Source organism: Enoplosus armatus, chromosome 2 (genome assembly GCF_043641665.1).
Source record: "Enoplosus armatus isolate fEnoArm2 chromosome 2, fEnoArm2.hap1, whole genome shotgun sequence".
In the NCBI taxonomy this organism is placed as follows: Eukaryota; Metazoa; Chordata; class Actinopteri; order Centrarchiformes; family Enoplosidae; genus Enoplosus; species Enoplosus armatus.
Genome location: NC_092181.1, coordinates 25204662 through 25228783, shown reverse-complemented (window position 1 = coordinate 25228783; position 24122 = coordinate 25204662). Strand labels below are relative to the sequence as shown.

General features: G+C 43.8%; 1 protein-coding gene across 1 annotated transcript in view; it reads right to left on the bottom strand.

Moving 5' to 3' along the window:
* Positions 1–24122, bottom strand: part of LOC139300060 (voltage-dependent T-type calcium channel subunit alpha-1I-like) — a 144763-nt gene that overhangs the window by 28670 nt on the left and 91971 nt on the right. Inside the window, exons 19-28 of the mRNA XM_070923041.1 lie at positions 22727–22850; positions 21937–22005; positions 11551–11729; positions 11137–11263; positions 9910–10035; positions 9223–9312; positions 6769–6961; positions 5535–5686; positions 3692–3801; positions 1465–1598 (exon numbers count right to left, since the gene is read on the bottom strand). Coding sequence (XP_070779142.1) covers positions 1465–1598; positions 3692–3801; positions 5535–5686; positions 6769–6961; positions 9223–9312; positions 9910–10035; positions 11137–11263; positions 11551–11729; positions 21937–22005; positions 22727–22850 — 1304 coding nt within the window. The remainder of the gene's footprint in view (positions 1–1464; positions 1599–3691; positions 3802–5534; positions 5687–6768; positions 6962–9222; positions 9313–9909; positions 10036–11136; positions 11264–11550; positions 11730–21936; positions 22006–22726; positions 22851–24122) is intronic.

The window sequence follows — 24122 nt, the reverse complement described above, 5'->3', positions numbered from 1 at the left end:
AGATGTCGGGGAAATGGAAACATTTATGCACCAACCTGTAAACCAACATCATATGTTAACTAATGGCGTGCCCCTTGCCTACTACCATGGATATAATGAATACTGTATAATCCATGTTAATTATAACACACTTTGTGAAACCAGTGTTGTGTTGTTTACGTGCAACAACAACAAAAAGTAGCCAGATGAATATAAATGTAATAACTGTATTCAACCATGCAGCCAAATCTCTCCTTTTGTCTGGTGTATTTCTAAAATTCAGCTAGTAGATGATTGTGGAACATTTTAATATTCTGTCCCACAGTCACACAAGTTAGTTAACATTCAGGCAGAGCGGTAAAAGTGTTATGAGAGGAGAGGAAACACTAAGTTACCAGTAGCCCTGGCAGTCATCATCAAATACCCCACTTGCTTGTTAATTACCACCGGCTGCTGTTTAATTAGCATATTACCCACGGGTCTACTCAGCGGTCCCTGGGCAGCATTATGGAGGGCAGAGGGTGATGGTAAGAGGACGGGGCTTAAGTTAGATTGATGTAATTAGCCTTTATCCTCCTCAATGTGAAGGTAAGAGGAATTGGTGCAGCCCAGCGTGCTAGCCCTGTAATTTCCTCTGAAAAATAAGAACAGAGGTGCCGAATCAGAGTCATATTAAAAAGGAGAGAAAGCTAGAAATGGGATGTCAGCTCAACCTTCATTCAGGAAGAATTAACGCCACAATAAGACTGCAAATGACATATGTGTATGAGGCATGAGATGAAAGGTGTCTTGATGTTTTTTCGATGAGCCTTCTTAAATTAGTCGAAATGAAAACAAACATATGATAGAAGTAAAAATTAGTTTCACTTTAATAAGAAGTGTGGATGATGTGGCAAATGGGTGTTTTCACCTTTAGAGAAATGGATAATTGGGCTTTTACTAACATGTCGGAGGGCTCACTAAATGCTCTTCCATATATGCTGGTGATAAAAAACAGTTATCACGACAGATAGGAATGATGCCAAATCTACCACAAACAAAAAAAGCATATTTTTCATCCAACCACATCTTATTAGTTGCTTTTTCTTCCAAAAAACAAACAAACCAGTAATTCCATCAATGCATAAAAAGCAGCTCGGGATTCCTTTTTTTAACAGACATAATGTTGAGTTTTAGTAGTAAAGTAGAAGCGAAGTAGAAGTGAAATTAACATCATTTTTAATTTATCGTGACGACTGGTAAGAAGTGTTGAGGTGGCATTAACAGCATCCACAGCAAATTAAAAAAAATAATAAAACAGGAGCAGAACAGGAGAAATTGAGATAAAAAGATAGGAAAACATATACAGGTAAAATTATGGAAAAGGTCCTGGATGTCTCTGCAGTTGAGGTTAATGAAGAGTTCACACTACATGTAATCGCAGTTTCATAAAATGTCATGTGTGTGTGTGTGTGTGTGTGTGTGTGTGTGTGTGTGTGTGTGTACCTCGTGCTATCCTGAGGACCCTCATGATCCTGATGATGGTGGGGTTGATGGGGAGGGAGGCGTTGATCTCAATCTCCTCCAGGGTGATGCCCATCACTGACAGCAGCACAATGGCCAGGTCCAACTGGTTCCACCTGCACACACACACACACACACACACACACACACACACACACACAATGATTTTTCAATCTGCCATAATCTGTAGAATTTGGCCAAAGTGAAGCTAAGCCATGAACGGGAGAATGAGCCTGGATTTGGGGTCTCGGTAGGTGAATCAGGACTTCATGGCTGCACACATCAGGGTTTGTGTTATGTTAATTTTCACATGAATATTAATATTCTACATCAATTTTATGCATAATGTGCACAATTCTCCCACATCTGAGTTGGCATAAGAACGAGTAACAGCCCACCATTACCTGAAGGCCTGCTCCTGTCATGAATATTCATGTTAATACTAGAAGAACACCTTCAATACTATGCAAACCTTGCAGCTTCAGAAACATTCCTTCCTGTGTTTGTTATCTTGTCTCTTGTGATTTCAGGGCTGAGCAACAAGCTGTTTGTTGAAATGTTTCAATGTGATCTCGGCTGCTACAACTAATGCTGACAGCACATGGCGCGATGAACGATGTCACCTGATCCAAAGCCCACCTAAGAACCTCAAACATGGTCTCCGCTCCACTTCAAATTCAAGCTTAACTAGTGTGGGTGTTTGAAGATCAAGAGGTTGATTTTCTTAGCATGCCAAAAGATACCACCAGGGCTACAACATTTTCAAAAAGTCAGAAAATACTATCTGACATTTAAGCTTACTTTGTTGATATTAATACTTTTTAAAATATGTTGTAATTTTCTGCGCATTGGTGTTCGTCTTCTGATTTTTTATATACTCTCTTTTGGTTTTTATGTATTTATGTGGGTTGTATCATACAAATATCATGTACCTTATTGGCTATTTCTAATATACAAAAGCAATACATTAAAATATGATATATATCAAGCATCATATGGCACTTACTAATTATATTAACTTAGCTGAGTTTACATTATGGAAGAGACTAGAGGCCACAAACTGGCCCACTGAAGAATCTGCAGCAGAGCTCTGCACAGGACACCATACTCTTATCACTGGTCTTGTCTACAGTATATTACAGCTATTCCAGGCATCTTTATATTCTTGCCTGAGCAATCAGTCCCCAGAACATCATTTTAAAGTACAATAACTCAGATTTCACCTAAGGCTATACTACAAGAGACTGAGAAAAGAAAGAAAAAACTTGGTCAAACTCTCATCTAAGCCTTACTGCAGTGTAACCTCTTGGGTAGTAAGGACAGTAGTCTAAAAAAACGTTACACGTCCTTATACATTTTTTTTTTTATCTGGCGAGGTTTCTTCAATTTTTAACTTAATTTACTGCAAAATTGCTGCCTGGGGTTTGTTGCTCCACCGTAAATGTGTCTCGTCCTAGATAATATCTCAGTTCCAGAGCAGCACAACTGGCACACACCAGGCTCACAGGGTGTACACACACACACACACACACACACACACACACACACCAAAAACATATGAGTGTGATGGCACGAAAAGACAAAGGGATGGTGAGGGAAAGACAGAAATTACAGCGGAGGTCAGAAGGAATAATATGACTAAAAACGTTTCTGTTTAGAAAAGGGAGAAAGAGACAAAGAGGAAGAGGAAAATAGGAAATAATTTTGCAAAGAAGGGGGGCAGAAATATCCAACAGCAGTTTCCTCCGGCACACCCACAATTCTAAAAAGGCATCAGAAGCTGCAATAATGAAATCTACATAGTAGCGTATCTCAAATAATATTCACCAACACCATCACAGCTGCTCCACAAGCCTGTACAGAGGACCCCTCGCTGGATTGTTACGGTGGTGGGTGTTGATATTAAAATTCAAAAGAGTTTCTGCATCTGCACAGCCTCAATATGAGTCATTTATTTAGTCTAAAACACAGTTAAAACCAATAGGTCTGCATATGACGTCATCACCACTTTGCTTAGGAATAGCATGCAGAGAGCACATACAGTATATTTGTCAAAACGTGACGAGACAGGACCTGTTATTATGTTATCATACCTGGTATTGATGCAGAGACAGTAAATAGTAACATACTGTAGATGTCAGCAGCTTCATATACCTATTCAACACAAATCTATACAGTCTCAATACAGCTGGGAGGGTCTCCTTTGTACCTGTCCTTGAAGAAACGTCGAAAGCCAAAGGCCACCAGCTTCAAGGAGGCCTCAATCACAAAGGTGGAGGTGAAGAAGTAGTTGCAGTACTTCAGTGCCGTCTCCAGAGACTGAGATAGAGAGAAACAGGGGTTGAAGAGGGACAGAGGTTAGAAATAAACAGATAATTTCCTCTGTCTCCATCGCTGATCTTAACTGTAATAAACTAATGACTTATCCTTTGTTCTACCACTCTTCATAGAACAACCAATGTTTTTGTCCACACTAAGATATCGTAAACTGATTTGTTGTTTAACTTTTGTTGAGATAGAAAACACAAGTAAGGGCGAGAGTTGTTGTTCAGTGAATCTATTCTGTCAATGTGAGAAAAGTATCTTGCCAATGATTCTCTTTTAATAGAAGAGAGCTTAATTGAGGCAGACAACTAAATTATGTCAGACTCTGGGGAGGAACACAGAACATTTTATTCTACCACACTGGCATTAATGAGTCAGACAGAAAATGACTATATGAATCAAAAGCTTGTGATGTTCAATACACATAATTTAAACCTAGCTTAGCTTAGCTTAGCTTAGCTTGTCCTTTTACATTTTGGTTTTTGCACGAATTAAACAAACGTGTTAATTAGTGAGCTTTTAAAGGGGCTGGCAGGCAGATATTTTTTTGCCTTTGGACAGAGCCAGGCTAGCGGGTTTCCAGTCGCTATGCTAGGCTAAGCTAATTGGCTGCTGGCTATAGCTTTATAGTTAGCATACAGACGTCAGAGAGGCATCGATCTTCTCATCTAACTCTCGACAAGAAAGCGAATAAGCATAAATTACCAAAATGTTGGAAAACTATTCCTTTAACTTAGCTAACCATACTTTAGCTAAACAAAGTAGACTGCCACTTAAGCATTTATAAGAATTTGTGCTTAATTTATAAAATTGTGGTATACATTAGTAATAAGATGAGATTGATCATGATTTCAATGCTTCACCTTCAGGACAACAATAATGTTATTTAAGATTATTCTCAGTTCAACACTGAGACCCTGCAGCCTCCAGGTAAAGTCTCCAAGGCCTGTATGCAGGAAACAATGAGCGCATTATCATCTTAAAATGAAAAACATGTTTCTCCTACACCTTTAAATTGGCTCATTTACAGTATGTGTTTTTTCCTATGGTGGCCTACTCAAGCAATTCCATTTCCTCCTGCAAAGGAAATAATAATTAAGCAAGAAATACGTTATAGGTTAATCTATTTCAATGTTATGGAGGCCGCAGGAGATGTGTTCTATTATTCAGCACGACCACAATAAAAATGTAATTATACTCACCTTTAGTAGCCCACAGCTCTGAGAACTTACTGCCATTGATTTGGATATCAGAAAACTGTCTCCACTTTTTGATTTACCATATCGTATCGGGTGGCACACCTCTGTTAAGACGTGGGCTCATGCAAAGCCTAAGACACGTTTTCCCAAGAGGACTCAGAATCAGGATATAGCAGTATGGCTTACTGTCGTCAAACTACAGGCCCTCAACTCATGCATATATGAATTTGTTTTCAGTCTCAAGAGCATCTCTGCCTCTAAAGAACATTTTACATAACTGATACCCCAATCTGCCTGATTGTTTGTATTCCAGCGCGTGGATAAATGTTTTGGTTGTTGGCTGTTTTTGCTGCTGATTCAGAGCAGCAGGTTGGCAGCCTGCCTCTGGGAGTGCCCACTTTTAAAAAACTCTGCCCAGATGGTGCATCACCACCCACTCAGAAGCCCTTAAACAAGTCTGCCGTGTCTGTCTCACTCCAACACCCACACCCCGACCGTCCCTACGTCCCCATCGAGAAGTGTGGTCACCTGCGGCTGGCTGTAGTGCTCCAGAGACATGGTGATGACATTGATGCAGATGATAAAGGTGATGACCAGGTCCAGGTAGTGGCTGGTACAGAGAGTGTGGATAGCCAACCGGGCTGGACTGTATGACGCATAGTACGGCAGCTTCTGGGCCTCTGGAGAGAGTAAAGAAAGTAAAGAAGAAAGAGAGAGAGACAGCGGGAACACAAGGCAAGGAGGGATTTGGATTGGTGAGGAGGCAGGAAAGAAATATTGATGGAAGGGATAGACAGATGGAAAAAGGGAGTTTAGATGAGGAGGGGAGGGGGTAGGAGGAGATGAATGGGGAAATGAAAGCACAGAATCAAGGAAAAAGGAGGACAAGAGCAAAAGAAAATGAAATATGGAAAAGAGAGAGATACAGATATTTGGTTTAAAAAATGAGCGACAGACAGGTGCAAAGAGAACGATTTATTCAATGATTTATTTATGACAAAGGGGGCGAAAAACAAAGGGCAGAGCAAATGCAGTTGAGGCGATGAGGGAGATAAAATTGTGAGATCATTTGAAGACGAAAGGTTTGATAAACGTGAGGGGGAGGTCAAGTAGTTTTAAATGAGCTGAAATCATGATTCAAAGTGATATCACCGAGGATGTGTAATATAAAATATCAAATTAGAAGTCTTGGACACATGCCGTTTGGATTGTGCCCAGCAAAGAGTACAGTCTCTCCAAAGCTTCCAGTCAAGTCTTACTTGTTATTATTATTTTACATATTAAATAACTTGCTGGATTTTATTCTGAAGTGGTAAACAAACATTTATGAGAGAAGAAATTGGTACTTTATATTAATATATGTAGTCCTCTTCTCCACTTTTCCTCTCTTGATTTATCAATTCTCTCCATTCCTCCACTGAGGCTATTCCTCTTACCAAAAGGACTCTCATCCCTCCATCATCCACTCCCCCCTCCACTCTTTGCTCCACTCTTTGCTCTCCTCTTACCCTCCCAGGAGGTTTATGTGTCCATCTGTCCCTCTTCCTCCCATCTATCCTTATTTCCCTTAACTCTTTCCATCCATCTTCCTCCTCTCCCAACTTTGATTTCCTTTTTTCATTTCACCCCAATTTTTTATCTCTCCTTTCTGTGCAGCACAGTCTCTACTCCCCCCCCCCCCCCCCTGCCATTTGTCCCCCTCATTTTCTCCAAACATCATTCTCATTTCTCCCTCCCTTCTGCTTTTTTCCCCCCTTCTCACTTCTCCTCTTCTTCTCCATGCGACGCTGGCGTTTCTCCTCTCGCCGCCTGGCCTCCTCCACCTCCTGGTGCTGGCGACACTTGTGGAAGTTCTCCACCACTACACCCACGAACATGTTGAGGACGAAGAAGCTGACGATCAGGAGGAAGGAGATGAAGTAGAGCAGCATCCATGGATTGTTGTTGGTCACCGGCTGGAGGAGAGGAAGAGTTGGGAGAAACAAAGTGAAGAGGAAGCAGAAACAGAGAGAAAGGGATGAGACGAGGACCTACAGGGAAAATGGTAGAGTAGGTGAAGGGAAGTGAGGAAGACAAAAGAGAGGACTGGCAGAGGTTTGTTTGTTTCATGTTTTGATATTAGTACTGTTACACTAACAACTACTAAGGTACAGTGGTTTAGTGGTGAGCACTGAGGCCTAACTGTAAGATGATCCTGGGTTTATATGTTCTCCCCATGCCTGCTTTAATTTCATCCCACAGTCCAGGCCCCAGCCCTCTGTGAACCTGCACAGGACAAGGACGGAGCTATTCATATGGTTAAGCGCAAAAAATATACATTTAAGGTACATTTTTAAAGTATGTAGACTTAAATCTGGCTGATGAGACAGTACAATGATATTTGTTTGAACTTCAGCGTATTCTCTGAAACATTCTGGATTAGTTTATCATTGTTATAAACTGAATAAGCAGTGAGTGAGGGGAACTCATCTATTTTTGTCCAGTTTTGAGAAATATTTGAAACATTAATTTAAGCCTGTCGCAGACTTCCAATTAACCAAGCCACCCCACAGCCAGTACAGACCAAACCTCCTGGAGCTGCCACTGGTGAGAAAAGATGACAGGGGAAGAGAAGAAAAGGCAGGAAAAAGGAGACAATGTGAAGAAAATATCCAGATGATTGGGTGTGGAGGTAGTTATTGCAGGGGGGGGTCATTACAAAACAAAAACCAAGTTCAGGTGCAATAAAACCGGAGATGAGAGTCAGATTTTCAATTTGGAGGAGCGTTGAGTGCTGAAAGCGCAGGGTGGAGTGCAAATGGGATTAGTCATTCAGAGCCATGTTGGACTGCAGTGAGGTTTCTCCCCGAGGCGGGGAAACTGAATCATCCAGAATGATGCCCTCTCTTTAATAGATTCCCTAATAGATTTTGAGATAAAACCAATTCTAAAGGGAATCTGTTCACTTTGTAACCACTTCAGAAGACTAATTTGCATCGTGTCATTGGACTTCGACGTCATGTGTGTAAATGTGTGCATGATTTGTGCGGTTAAAGGGAAGTTTTCTGAAATTCTAAGCTTCTCTGAACCAGAGAATTATTCAGAAGGGTGGCAGAACTTCTGAAACCACGTTTAATCTCGGGTATATCAAACGCGATGAATGAAAATAAAGTAAGTTTCAGTCCGCAGAGGCCTTTTATTGAGATCCTTATTCCTTTTCTTGCAGGTGCTGAGCCCAAACAGAGGCTGGCTGAGACGCATGATTTTTTAGTCTCTTAGTATCAGTCTTCTCTCCAGATTGAGAGATAATTGATACCCCCATATGAAAAAGTTTACATTTGATGATATGATAGAACATGATATCGTCAGGCAGATTTCAGCATCTGCGTGAATCTGTGTTACTTGTCACTGTCACATCATAAGGAGAGCTGAGTCTATCTTTGATCATGATGATCTGGGGCTCATTTTACCTTTGTTTGACAGTTGACGGTGGAGGCAGAGAGGAAATATGGGGAGAAAGTAGAAGTTCTGCTCGATCAGAGCTAGTTTGTACAATGTGGTTGGACCACAGAAATCAGATGTGCTGTTCTGAATGGCCACGCTCAAAGGTGGAGTGAAAAGCTGGTCGTCATAGAGATGGGAGAAGGTTCATAATCATGTTGATGTCATGATATAATTTAAATACGAGATAACGGCGTAAAAGTGACAGAAATAGTTGAGGATGAGGTGAATGTCGGATTGGCAATTAAGTAAAGTTACAGAAATTGATCCGATGGTGGAAAGTTGTGGGGAGGGGAGTTTGTAAAGCTATTCAACCGACCTACAAGCCGTTCTGATAGAGCATACTGGCAGTTTAAAGGGGAAGACATGAATCTTAGACCACGAGGCCGTCCTGTTTTATCTCAACCTAAAGAATAAGTGAAGAGTGGATATTCTTCTATTGGAGCTGGTTGAGGTGATTTGGTGATCTGATCAGGATGCCTCCAGCATCCAGCAGGGTGGAGGTCCTGGGGCGACCACAAGGAGAACACGTGGGATTCTCTAGAAAGAGCTGGAGGATGTGGTTGGAGATCAAGGCATGTGGGCTACTAACCACATAAGTGCTGGGAAGTGAATGGATAGATGGTAAAAAAAACTTTGTTTTTCTGTTCAGCCTGTGACTGTGTGTTATACACAAGTGTAATTACACAAGTTTGTACCAGTGTTGTATACTCCTGCAGTAAGTGTCTATCATTACCTGCTGGTCTATCCCCACGGCATCCAGTCCATGGTACATGATGTTGACCCAGCCGTCTTTTGAGGCCAGCACAAACAGGGACATTAGAGCCTGGAGAAGACACACACACACACACACACACACACACACACACACACACACACAAACCCACAAAACTTTATTTAGTTTTGAACTGGTTGATGCTACTGATTATTATTGGTGTGATAAAGCGCTTACCATGAAAATATGACAAAATAACAAACTAACAATTCGTAAATACACATTTACTTTATACCCAAAAGTACTGAAACGCGTATAGTTGAGAATGCATCTGCAGTATCACTCTCTTACTTGTTGTTTGCTTGTTAATTCATTGTTTTAGTGACACATTTGGTACTAAGTGCTCATTGCTGTATTGTTCAGCCATGTCAGCAATGTAGTTCTTGGTTTATTTGTTCCAAACAAGCTAATGAACTTCAGTTTAGAGCAGAAAACAAGTTGTTATGATGTGATATTAATCAGTAATAGAACAGACATGTATCTATATTAAAAGAGTGAATTACTAATGTCAGCTGTGACAAAGTTTTTAGTTACTGTGCTAACCATTCTTATCATTTTTATGAATATGTGCACCATTGTTTGTGTTTACATCCAGAATGAATATGTCCAAAACAATCCGGACAGGATGTATTCTTCTCTCTCTCGTACCTGTCCAAGGTTGTCAAAGTTGTATTTGTGGTGAACCCATCGATAGTTGGCAGCCAGACAGTCGGATTTGTTAGTGATGTTCTTCACATCGAAACCCACACAGTAGAAGAACTTTCCTTTGAAGAGCTGGGAAGGAAAACGCGCACGAAGAGGGAAATAAGACACAGAGGCACACAAAGATACATTTTGATGAAGTCATGACAACACTTGTGTGTAGCCACTTCTTTCATGCAGCTTTTGAAGTCATTTCATAATTAGTGTGTGGATGAAGCCTAACTGAAGACTCCAAAAGCACTTGATATCAACAGTGTGGTTTCCCTCCTGAGAGAAGATGTTTTAAATTCTCAATCATATTGAACACATCAAAGCGGGCGTGAGTAAAATAATGCATAATGGCGGATGCAGAGAAAATAATAACGTGAAATGATGTGGGGAAAATACACAGGACTGCACTGATGAAATAAAAATGGGAAAACCACGTTAGCTGTACATTTGCAAGACTTGAAGTATAGCCAGTGTTGCAGACATTGACATACTGACACATAGCGTAGCGAGTCTTTTCTGAAGGAGACTAATTAAGGGGAAATTTAAATTGATTGTTTTTTTGCTTTGTTTTTGTATAGATACAACATGATCTATTAATTGATAGTATATATCTTGTTGATATATGCTGTTTCTTGAGAACCTTGAGAAACGTGGATCATTACGTGACCATGTGCAGGGAAATGTGCAGAGCCAATACTTAGTCCTCCAAACTCAGCTTGTTCTTAGTTTTGGCAGGAAAAGTTTTTGCATGGTGATGTGTTACCATTACACCTCTTCCTGTTGCATTTTGCTCTAATTAGCCTTCTTAGCCGTGCTGTGAGAATGTGATTTCATTGTGGGTGCAAACACAGCCACACAGCCTCATCTCATGTTCATGTTTAATGTTCCATTTCTTTTCGTTTTTAGTTTTGGCTCTAGTTGGACGTTAAGAGCATAATAGTGGCCCAGAAAGCATATTTTGACCCACTTTAATTCTCATGTGTATTAAAACTTAATTGGGCCATGGTGAGCATAGGAGTGGCTGTGTTAGGTCATATCATATTCGCAAGTTTGACCATCTCAGGTCCAATTAAACATTTTGCAGAGCCCTCATGCATTGTTAAAGGCCTGTGAGATCCCCTGATTCATAATAAAGAAAGACAAAGGTGGAGAACATATGAATCCATATTTGATGGTGTTTACCTGAACACCAAGAATGCCAAAGATGATGAAGAAGGCGCAGCAGATGAGGACAATGTTGCCGATGGGCTTGAGGGACGTGATGAGGGTCTCGACTACCAGCTTCAGCCCTGGAGCCCTGCTGATAACCCTGGAGGACAGAGCGGGAGATACAGAGAGACAGTGAGAGAGAGAGAGAGAGCAATAGATTGAGAGAATGAAAGAGAAAGGAAAAGAGAGTAGAGGCAAGGACATGGCAGTTCAAAGTTTAAAATTGTAACTTTTAGAGCTGATTTCATATAAAGAAATATGTGTCATCACTATCTAAAGCTACCATGAAAGGCGAAGAAGTGTATGCCCAAAATGTCGAAACAAAAACAAAAGAGTTCCAACTTATCGTGCTGTAACACATGTAAACATGACGTCTGTCCTCCTAACCTGAGGGGGCGTAGCGTCCTGAGCAACCTGAGAACACGGAGGACCCCCAGGATCTTAGCCCCACCCGCCATTGACACTACAATATCAATCAGAGACACGAACACGAGGAAACCATCTAGAATGTTCCAGCTGCTCCTCAGATAGGCTTTCTCCCCCAGGTAGAGACCCATGGACACCACCTGGAGAGATGAAGGGACGGAGATGCAGAATCCCACATAGGTAATGCAACAGTGGCCAGGTGCACACACAGACACACTCTTTGATATTCAGATTTCTTATTTAGCTTCTCAAACATGTATTTCATTTCATGTCAGCTGCTTTCTGAAGAGGAGGGGAGAGGAGAGGAGAGGAGGGGAGGGGAGAGGAGAGGGGAGGAGAGGAGAGGAGAGGAGAGGGGAGGAGAGGAGAGGAGAGGGGAGGAGAGGAGAGGAGGGGAGAGGAGAGAAGAGAGGATAGGAGAGGAGAGGAGAGGGGAGGAGAGGAGAGGAGAGGAGAGGGGAGGAGAGGAGAGGAGAGGAGAGGAGAGGAGAGGAGAGAAGAGAGGATAGGAGAGAGGAGAGGAGAGGAGAGGAGAGGGGAGGAGAGGAGGGGAGAGGAGAGGAGAGGAGGGGAGGGGAGAGGAGAGGAGAGGAGAGGGGAGGAGAGGAGAGGGGAGGAGAGGAGAGGAGAGGGGAGGAGAGGAGAGGAGGGGAGAGGAGAGAAGAGAGGATAGGAGAGGAGAGGAGAGGGGAGGAGAGGAGAGGAGAGGAGAGGGGAGGAGAGGAGAGGAGAGGAGAGGAGAGGAGAGAAGAGAGGATAGGAGAGAGGAGAGGAGAGGAGAGGAGAGGGGAGGAGAGGAGGGGAGAGGAGAGGAGAGGAGAGGAGGGGAGGGGAGAGGAGAGGAGAGGAGAGGGGAGGAGAGGGTGGAGAGGAGAGGAGAGGAGAGGAGGGGAGAGGAGAGGAGGGGAGAGGAGAGGAGAGGAGAGGAGGGGAGGGGAGAGGAGAGGAGAGGAGAGGGGAGGAGAGGGTGGAGAGGAGAGGAGAGGAGAGGAGGGGAGAGGAGAGGAGGGGAGAGGAGAGGACAGGAGAGGAGGGGAGGGGAGGGGAGGGGAGAGGAGAGGAGAGGAGAGGAGAGGGGAGGAGAGGAGAGGAGAGGAGAGGAGAGAAGAGGAGAGGGGAGGAGAGGAGAGGAGAGGAGAGGAGAGGAGAGGAGAGAAGAGAGGATAGGAGAGAGGAGAGGAGAGGAGAGGAGAGGGGAGGAGAGGAGAGGAGAGGAGAGGAGGGGAGAGGAGAGGAGAGGAGAGGAGAGGAGGGGAGGGGAGAGGAGAGGAGGGGAGAGGAGAGGAGGGGAGAGGAGGGGAGAGAAGAGGACAGGAGAGGAGAGGAGGGGAGAGGAGAGGAGGGGAGAGAAGAGGAGAGGAGAGGAGAGAAGAGGACAGGAGAGGAGAGGAGGGGGGAGGAGAGGAGGGGAGAGAAGAGGAGAGGAGAGGAGAGAAGAGAAGAGGAGGGGAGAGGAGAGGAGAGGAGAGGAGAGGAGAGGAGGGGAGGGGAGAGGAGAGAGGAGAGGAGAGGAGAGGAGAGGGGAGGAGAGGAGGGGAGAGGAGGGGAGAGGAGAGGAGAGGAGAGGACAGGAGAGGAGAGGAGGGGAGAGGAGAGGACAGGAGAGGAGAGGAGGGGAGAGGAGAGGAGGGGAGAGGAGAGGACAGGAGAGGAGAGGAGAGAAGAGAGGAGGGGAAAGAAGAGGAGGGGAGAGGAGAGGAGAGGAGAGGAGGGGAGGGGAGAGGAGAGGAGAGGAGGTGTCAGGAGAGGAGAGGAGAGGAGAGGAGGCGACAGGAGAGGAGAGGAGAGGAGAGGAGGCGACAGGAGAGGAGAGGAGAGAAAAGGAGAGGAGAGAAGAGGAGAGGAGGGGAGAGGAGAGAAGAGGAGAGGAGGGGAGAGGAGAGAAGAGAAGAGGAGAGGAGAGGAGAGGAGAGGAGGCGACAGGAGAGAAGAGGACAGGAGAGGAGAGGAGAGGAGAGGAGAGGAGGCGACAGGAGAGAAGAGGACAGGAGAGAAGAGAAGAGGAGAGGAGAGTAGAGGAGAGGAGAGGAGGCGACAGGAGAGGAGAGGAGAGGAGAGGAGGCGACAGGAAAGGAGAGGAGAGAAAAGGAGAGGACAGGAGAGAAGAGGAGAGGAGAGAAGAGGAGAGGAGGGAGGAGGAGAGGAGAGGAGAGGAGAGGAGAGGAGAGGAGAGGAGAGGAGAGAAGAGAAGAGAAGAGGAGAGGAGAGGAGAGGAGAGGAGAGGAGGGGAGAGGAGAGAAGAGAAGAGAAGAGGAGAGGAGAGGAGAGGAGAGGAGAGGAGGCGACAGGAGAGAAGAGAAGAGGAGAGGAGAGTAGAGGAGAGGAGAGGAGGCGACAGGAGAGGAGAGGAGGCGACAGGAGAGGAGAGGAGAGAAAAGGAGAGGAGAGGAGAGGAGAGAAAAGGAGAGGAGAGGAGAGAAGAGGAGAGAAGAGGAGAGGAGAGGAGAGGAGGGGAGAGGAGAGAAAAGGAGAGGAGAGGAGAGGAGAGAAGAGGAGAGAAGAGGAGAGAAGAGGAGAGGAGAGAAGAGGAGAGGAGAGAAGAGGAGAGGAGGCGACAGGAGAGAAGAGGACAGGAGAGGAGAGGAGAGGAGAGGAGAGGAGGCGACAGGAGAGAAGAGGACAGGAGAGAAGAGAAGAGGAGAGGAGAGTAGAGGAGAGGAGAGGAGGCGACAGGAGAGGAGAGGAGAGGAGAGGAGGCGACAGGAAAGGAGAGGAGAGAAAAGGAGAGGACAGGAGAGAAGAGGAGAGGAGAGAAGAGGAGAGGAGGGAGGAGGAGAGGAGAGGAGAGGAGAGGAGAGGAGAGGAGAGGAGAGAAGAGAAGAGAAGAGGAGAGGAGAGGAGAGGAGAGGAGAGGAGGGGAGAGGAGAGAAGAGAAGAGAAGAGGAGAGGAGAGGAGAGGAGAGGAGAGGAGGCGACAGGAGAGAAGAGAAGAGGAGAGGAGAGTAGAGGAGAGGAGAGGAGGCGACAGGAGAGGAGAGGAGGCGACAGGAGAGGAGAGGAGAGAAAAGGAGAGGAGAGGAGAGGAGAGAAAAGGAGAGGAGAGGAGAGAAGAGGAGAGAAGAGGAGAGGAGAGGAGAGGAGGGGAGAGGAGAGAAAAGGAGAGGAGAGGAGAGGAGAGAAGAGGAGAGAAGAGGAGAGAAGAGGAGAGGAGAGAAGAGGAGAGGAGAGAAGAGGAGAGGAGAGGAGAGGAGAGGAGGGGAGAGGAGAGGAGACATTTGAAAATCACAAAGATGAAAGTAAAAGAAGGAGGTAGGGAAGATGAGAACGGCGTTAAATCCAAGAGTTAAATTTCCAAGGAGATGAAAGGAGGGAAGGAGGAGAAGAAAGACAAGCAACAGCTCCTAAACCCCAATTAGAAAGTGAATGTTCAAAAGGAATGAGGGAATAACAGACAAGGAGAGGAATAAAGGAAATGAAGAAGGAGGGGAAAGGCGATTAAAATGAAGCAAGTCTACAACAAGTTCAGGCAGCAGAGGAAATCTCCAACACTGGACTGTCTACTAACACGTCCACGTTCAAATGATGCTTCATGGCCTTTGGAGCGATGAATCCAAGGTCCTGCGGATTTGTTTGTGCAGTTAACCAGCTTTCATGTTGACACTGAATTTTGCTGACTGGACTGTAACTGAGGGAAATGAACTAAAGAAGAATAATTCAAGCAAACGCTTAACTCTGTTTAAATTTCAGTTAAGACAGTATAAGAGTATTTTGGACTGCTGACGTTGCACTGTGCCACTTCAGCAGTCTCGCCAAAATCCTCTTAAATCCGACACTTCTACACTCTGAACTCACAAACTGTACGACCACACACACGATACACTGAGAAGGTGTGTGTTGTTGTGACTGATATTTTTTGTTTTGTCTTTGATTTATAGTCTGTCACCTTCTAGCTACAGCTGGATGGGAGGTCTCGCTCACTAGGCGAGCCCTAATAGGGATTGGACCAGAAAGGGAGGAGGAAGAAAAGGAGGAGGAGAATATTCTGGAAAGAAAAGGAGGGTACGGGTGAGTTGGAGGGGATCAACAATTTTGTAGAAACAGTGAGACAGCTATCAGCGGGAGGAACGAGAGGCGGAAGTCAGGGGTGGAGGAGAAAGGCAGAAAAGGCTCAAAGAGAAAAATAGAAAGTTTTGAAATCAAAAAGAGTAGGTGAGGTTGGAGGAAAAGTTGCATGGCAGATGCTTCGACATCATTTGACACCTGCCAGGTGCTTTCATGGCAATAACGACTTGGTGTGGCTGTCGTGTTGAAACAGGGCGCGCAAAGATGAAGTGGGTTCGTCTGCCTTGTTTGGCAGAAAATGCCACCAGAGAGATATGTGGAGCGATGGGAAATCCTGGAAAAGGCGGGCATAAGTGGTGATGGTGTTTGTGCGTCTGTTTGAGAACGCGGAACAAGCATTGTTTGCTACAAAATAAGCCACTGAAAATCTATCATCCGAGTATCAAATAGTCGACACCTATAGGCTCAGAAAGGAGGCTCTGAAAACTTTACAGCATGCACCCTCATGAGCTTGGATTCACACCAGTTACGATAGATTCCAAAGGCGACCCAGAGTTGTCATTTTCAAACTGTGTGAAAACATTCATTGAAATTTCTGACGTCACTCCCGTAACATAATCCACTTCCTACTACTTCCAGATGACTTTAGAGTTTATGTGTGTATTTAACTCTGTTGTGGAGAAACTGTGAGTTTTTGGAACAAATTGACCTTCCAACAGAGAAGTGAATCATGCTGGGGGAGTGGTTTCTGAAGTTTCTATAGACATTATGATATCATTGGCAAAACTGGAATCCATTGTTACTGCTGTGAATCCAACAACAAACTTTTCAGAGCCACAAATGGTATTTAAAGATAGATTTTCAGTAGTGTAATTCTTTACGGGAACACGCCTAACTAATTGTAATGGCCTTACTATACCTACTCATCAGTTATCCTCTTTTGAAAACACAGTGACAGCAGCTCTGATCTGAGGTATCGTATTAGAACTAGCTGTCCTGACCCCCCGATCGCGTCATATCGGTCGGACAATATTCACGAGCAACCGAGGAGGAAAAACCATTTACGTCATCCTCCTACTTGTAATTCCAAGAATTTTTGACAGTGACGACGCCTCCCACTGCAGAAGCACCAACAAACTTTGTTTTTATCTGGATTCACTTGTTTGTTTGTGAATCGCTCCAGATCCACACCACAACAAAAGTAGGTAGTTCAGGCTATTCAATAACACGACATGTTACTGTTCTTCCCGTTCTGCCGACACTGCGCGACTGCAGCATTTACACAGTATAGATAACTCTTGTGTAGGCATCCTCATTAGGCTTCAGTCAAAATGTACTCTGTCTCTGCCTTCTAGAAATGCTTGTATAAAACTCTGGTACTAAATTGTGAACTGGGAACAATCAACAACACATCCAACCCCTGAACAAACACCACGAGTCCTCCACCATGTCACCACATTGATTCAAAGTGAGTGACGGCAGCAGCAGCGGTGGAAGCATGATAACAGACACCGCCACGCCAGCTGTTGTCAGGGCATCCTAACTCTATAGAAATAATGTAGAAGCTGGGCATCAGAGGGTGACAAAGACAGAAAAAGAAGAGAAATAAAGAAATGGGATGAAATGAAGACAGAGCGGAGTGGGGATAGATAAAGGGAGAGAGGGATGAGGAGAGAAAACGGGTCCTGTATGTATCAGAAAACTAACTGAAGTAGTCAGTCTGCAGAATTCCACGCAGCTCTGTTTGGGAACAGAAAATCTTTCCGCCTTGTTTTGACAGCTAACATGGTCCAAAACTCTCACTGTAAGGAAATGCTTCATCTGTCCTCGCTGGTGAGATCGGCACAGCAGCGAGTCACTGTCACATCCTATGCGATAGGTCTTTTGTTATGTTTTGACAGGCTGGATAGCGAGTTATAATTCGTCTGCTCTGTTATTAATAGCAGCCGGCTATACAGAAGCCCCTTCGGGACTATTGGAATGCTGTGGGGGCCTCCATTAGGCAGATCAAATATCGCCATGATAAAACATGATGCATGGGAAATCTATAGCAGGTTGATGCCAGCGCTATCATCAAAGCCCGCTCTTCTCCTCTCACACTACCAGCTGTCTTTGGCTGACAGGGTGAGTATGTCACGTTCAATTCCAATTTAAATTACATTCAAACTCCATTTGCAATACCTCTTAACAGAAAATATGGCAATTATTGTACTCGCCGCTTCAGCGTTATTTTTGCAATCTGATGTTTAAGATGGGCTCACATTGCTGCACATTGCACAAAGGTGAGTGAGGAAAATACTTTTAAAGATGATTTCAACAGGCATGCCACATTAACAGTACTTTGGTTAAGGCAAAAGCAAAGTTTCTTCTGTTCAGTGTGACAATCACCATAATGGATCTCTGAAGGGTGTCCACTCTACTCTCCCCATATTTCAGTACAGTACTTTGTTGCCAGAATGTTTTTTGAGAATCTGACCTCAATGTGAGACAAATATGATCTTTTTTTGCATTAACATCAGCCATTAAATGTGTCCGCACATCAAGAAATGCTTTGTATGAGAAGTGTGTGTCTGTGGCCGGCTTTGGGAAATGCTAAGAGTGCCCATCTTTTTCAGTATCACCTTCCTCCTCCTGTAGCACACAACACCAGCTCCAGTGCTAAATTAAAGAAGTAAAGAACACTAGTCAGTCACTTTCCCTGGTTAGACTTCCTGAGTCAGTAAACCGAGGCAGATGTCTGGTCCTACCATTAGGCTGCTGCTACCAAAACAGTCTTAATGGAAGAGTTCTTAAGAGCAAAGGGCATTTAATTGTGTACATGTCTTAAGTCTAGACATGTCAAGCTAAAAAACAAGATCTTGGACTCCATTTTGACTGCTTTTCTTTCAGCTTCTGTCACTAAGCTCCTCAGTAAGTGTTATGAAGCCATTTTAAAGACACAGCTTTCTGCTGAAGACCCAGCTCCACATATTTGAAGCTGTTACGGTATTTGCAAGTTTTGCCTCAGCCTCAAGCTCTGTTTCATGACAGCTCCAGAGCTGAATGAGTAGTGCTGACGTGAGAAATGGACCGACTGAGAAGGGAAAACATAGAGCTGACAGACTGATAGGGTCTTTACTACAGTATGGCAAAATAGTTGCATATTGTAACTTTAAATTAGGTATGATGACAGTGTTGGCAGAGAAAGCAGTGCAACACAGTGGCAGCTGAAATGCTTGTATGAAACTCTGTCAGGCCTGCTTGGATCTCATAACGGTCTGATCAGTTTTAGCAGGCGAAAGTGTGACAAGAACAAGTCAACTCTCTACAAGCGTGTGTGTGTGTGTGTGTGTGTGTGTGTGTGTGAGAGAGAGAGAGGGGGGTGGAAAGATCTACACTCCCCTCCCTGTTTCTAATTAGAGTCGGATGTTCAAGGTCAGACTCACGGTGTGCAGGTAACACTGTTTACACTGATCACTGCTGCTCATGTATGAGTGTATTTGTGTGTGTGTGTGTGTGTGTGTGTGCGTGTGTGAACAGGAAATGAGGACAGGCCGTCTCTGTGATGGAGTGTGTCTCGGAGAGGAAATTCTGTTTAATTAGTGCTCCTCAGAGAGACATCAGACTGACCAGCCTGGAACAACAGATTAACAACAACAAGCGGGGGGGGTGATTACCTGAACTCTCCAAATTTCGTTTAACCACACTACGCATTAATATAGAGTGCAGTGAGAAAATCAATAAATTATATTTATCTGATATTTTCTTTGTCAAAAGACCGAGACAAGAGTGTACTTGTAAGTAAGTAAGCAAGTGAGCAAGCAACTAAAGGTTATTGTGATTCACCATCATGAATTGATTCAAAATCAGAATTTAAAAATGAAAATAAATAAATCAGATCCTACGGGCAAAGGGAGACAGATCCAAACTTTAGAGGCCACGACCTCAAAAGGCACAGACAGCTTCAGTTTTAAGCCTTGATTGAAGAACAACTAACAAGCCCTGATCAGAAAACCTCAGAGACATACTTGTGATACGGCTGTGGTATTTAATGCAGTCATTAATGTGGACAGCTACCTGACCATGTAGCGGCTCTGAAAGATATTGCTATATTATGAACTTTGAGACTTCACCAAACACTGGTTAATAGTTAGGGGTGTAACTGTGAAGTAAAATGTAGATTTGTAGATAGGCAACAAAAGATGTTCTTGGCACGGTGTATGCAGCACTAGAACATGAACAACTCTTACAGCAGCACTGAGATTAGGTACGATCATGACCACAAGGTCTCACGTTCAAATTCTTGGTAAACTTGGAAAATGTAGGTGAGAAACGTTGAAAACGGTGAACTTATACTCAACCACTACTGTTCTTCAAATAAGAAAGACAGCAATGGCTTTACCGGGCAGCTCCAAGGCATATGTGTGTAGCACAGTGGAGATTCTTCGGGTTACATGAGGTTTTAGGGTCAAGTGTTCAGCCTTCTTGGAGAGTTTGGGCTTGTAAGCTCATTATACATGCATGTGATGTTGGGCTATACTGAGGACATTTTGCTATATGAGATCTTTTCATATATGTTAGAAAATAAATGCTTTCGCAACTATATAAAGACCCCATGAGAGTGTAACGTCTTGATTCCACTGGGCACGGCTCAATGACGTCGTGTCTGCGTCGCGGTTTCTGTTCTGCCCCTCACATAGCTTCATGAAGCGTTTCAGAAACAGAGCGTTTTGCCTGCCCGACTTTGTTGACGTATTGATTTGGTCATTTTTCCTTGATTTTTGTGCTTCTACCATGTGTAAGTAGGCTACGTGATGTTGATATAGTGATGTGATGTACGGTTAGGGGTCTGCACGGGGTGTTTTATTTTGAAAATTGACCAGATGGACCACCGTTCCTGTGTCTGACTTCCTGCCTGGTTCATCTGCTCTGTGCAGCTTGACGCGGCTTCCATCAAAAATACACCAGGTGTGTATTTTTAGCAGAGAACCGCATCAGAAACGCTCTGCGGCGCGTTTGGTGGAATCACAAGCGTTGTCGAGTGTTTGTGTGGTGGGGTTTTGACAATTCATATTTGACAACTACAGCTGAGATAAAGCTCATGTACAAACACAAGTGGAAGATAAGTCCCCTGATTTTGTGACAGTTCAATGACAGGACAAATACTTCATTATTGAGTAACTGCAACAGTCACACCTTTGACTGAACAGTGAGTGGAAGTTGGTGCTCCAGTACAGCAATTGATATACTATTTGAGGAAATGAGGAAATGAGCAGCAGGAGAGCGCTGGGACCACATGAAGCAGGGCACAGATAACGATGGAGCTCGGCTGATTAAATTACAAATGGGAGGACAAAAGAGCAGAGAGAACGATAAGCGACAGATACAGAACTGAATATGAAATTAATCAAATGAGCGGCACAGCGAAGATAAAGCAAATGAAAATGTGAGTGATTGGAAGGCTGATTGAAGGAATGGAAGTAAATAAAGATGCAAAGAGGGAGATGAAGATACAGAAGAGAACGAATAACAAACCGTGCTGAAGTTCAAGCGGGGGCCAGATGCATATATGTGCACGTGAACTCTGCACCACCACAGCGCAGAGATGATCTACATATCATTGTGCTACACATGTCTTCATTATCCCTGGTCATAAATAAATCACTATAGGATTTCTACCGATGTGGAAAACGCCTGGAGACACAGGGCCCTTAATAATGGATGATGCCCTGTCTTCTGGACCGCAGATTAGTGGATTAAAAAGAGGATGTGAATGTGTGTGCGTGTTTGTGTGCGAGTGTGTTTATCGATGGAAAGTCCAGGAGTAGCTAAAGGCCAGCTGAAGAGAGATAGCCTTCTAATTAACTGCATTATCTAGCTGCCCATCGCTAATGGGTCATGTGCAACTGATTAAACGGCAAGTTGCAGAGTTGTCAAGAAAGGAGGAGGGGAGGGTGAAAGAGGATGGGAGGAGGGAATAACAGCTGGAGATGAATACAAAAGATGATACAAAAGAAGAAGAAAAGGGAGATGAAAAAAGGGAAAACAATGGATGGAGAGATAACAGTAAACCAGATAGGAAATGAAAAGAGGAAAGAAGTGGACTGAAGCAAGAAGAGGAGGTGAAGACATAAGAGGATAAAATAAAAGACAGGAAGAGAGGAGAAAAAAGAATCTACGAGAGTTGATTTGAAAAGGAGAAGAGACCAATACCAGTAGAGGAATGGAGATGAGAGGGAGGGATAAGGATGTGAAGAAAGGAGACTGAAGAAAGTAAAGAAAGTAGAAGAGAGCAACAGAAGAAAGGAGAGAGAAGAGGGAAAGTGGGGAGGCAAAGAAAGGAGAGGAAAGGGAGGGACGTTTTACCTTGACAGTCATCTCCGTAACAAAGATGGCAGTAAAGATGTAGTTGGAAATTGTGAGAAACACCCTTTCCTGTAACAAAAGGAGAGAGGACAAAAAACGAGTGAAATGAAAGGGAAAGAGTTTAAAGGAGGAGACAAGAGACAAAATCAAGTGGCAGAAACAGCTTGGGAAGAAAGAAATGATTGACTGCTCTTGGCTTTACCCTTCAAAGCAGGATATGAGAATCACAATCCTTTTGTCAGTTTTGTTAATATTAAATTAAAATTAGACCTTGTTGCCAAATGAAATGCCAAATTTGAAAGAGTTGCTACGCTTTAATTTGATCGCCTCAGATCACTTCGAAAAGTGCCTTCCATTCAATGTTTTGGTGCTGCTTGATCGCAGGAAAGTGACTTGAGGCCAGAATCCAGTGAGAGCTTGGAGCAAAGTGGCATTTTGAAAAAGATCTTGTGAATGTAAATAACGGCTGGTTTACAAGAAGTAGAATACATTAAAATTTGTACTTGAAAGACGTAGTTTGACACTGAAATAATAACAGTCAGAACCAAGAATCAGCTCTAAACTTTCAGAATTTGCCAATTTTGTTCTTTCCATAACTTCATTTGTTAACATAAAGTTATGTATTAGTCTTACACTGTTATTAGATCAATATTTTCAACACAAATGGACTTATGAGTAACTAATCAGTAAACTAATAGACTAATCACATATAGCTATTGACCATGACCAATGCATCCTATAAGTGCGTAGCAGCTAGAGAATGAGGGATATGGAGAAACATAGTTCTTACCAGACTGCCTTGCAGTATCTTCGGCCTCTCCAGAGCCACTGTGATGCAGTTGAGGAAGATGAAGGCCAGGACCACGTAGTCAAAGAGCTTATGGGCGATAATGGACTGACAGAGCAGTCTGAACCTGGCAAGAGAGAAACAAAGGGGTTTAAAGGGAAGAGGGAGGATATGAGGAGATTTGTTCAAGAATCGTCCACAAGGGTACGCCTTCATGTGAAACTGCATCAAAACAGCTGAAGACGTTTCAATCCTCCTCCGAGGAAGATACAAAATACATGGTCTTAAGAAAATGTTGTTTTCTGTTTGACACGTGATATTCTGCAATAAGTCATGTGCTGAAAGCCTAGCATGATTAAATGAACCAAGAGCAGCACAAACTCCATCACAACAGAACCATAATAAGCCTAACAGAGGTTTTAGAGACTGTAATCCATTTAGTTTTAGTGGGTGACCACCAATATCTTAAACCCCTGATGTCAGACGGGAAGATACAACTTCATAAAATAAACAAGTGTTACACAAGCTGTGGTTAACGTGTAATTAGGCAGTGTGAATACGAATTTAAAATGCAACTTTTTGATTTTATGGGGAAAAACAACATTCTGTTAGATACATTTATATTATTTATTGGACTTTTCTCTGAACATTTTTTTGTTAAATGTCGAATATTTTTGCCTCTCCTAAAGAGTTTTGAGGGGAAAATGACTCTAGGGTGGAACTGCTCACGATATATTGTTTTCTTTTTGAACCACTGGTGTAGGGACTATCTCTGAACAGACACGAACATCCTCAGACACCTGCAGTGTTGTTGTCAAATCGTCAGCTCCAGAGCCAGTAAAGGCAGTAAGCAGCTCCTGAGTGAAGCCTTCAACCATCTCATCTCATCTGCCAGCTATAAAGGGAGCAGAATACACCTACTGCTGCACCTGCACCCTCTCCGGGTAAGGAAATCAATGTGCTAATCTGACTGCTTTTCCTCCAGACCTGGCAACTCCGTGGCTTTATCTATCGACTCAAATCTGGCAACCCTGTCCCCTGATATCGATCGTGACCAGCGGCATCGCTGGCGTAGGCACTTATCCCGCCTGAGACACAACTTTTTGTTGTTGGCTCGTTTCTCCTTTTGTTTGTTTGTCTGCTTCCCTCGCTTTAATTCTGCTTAGGCACACTTGTTAGAGCAAACGCACATATGCTTCCACACACACACACTCGGGTATATACAGTACATTCAGGCATAAACAAGGCATAGACGCGCATATGCTCACACGCTCCCACATGCACATATGCAAAGTCATCCACAAACACGCAACACCACACTACTAGAGATATGGCCTAATGCTAGTACACACACCGCCAACACACACAGCCCTTGCTTGACAGATGGCACCTGCCAGGA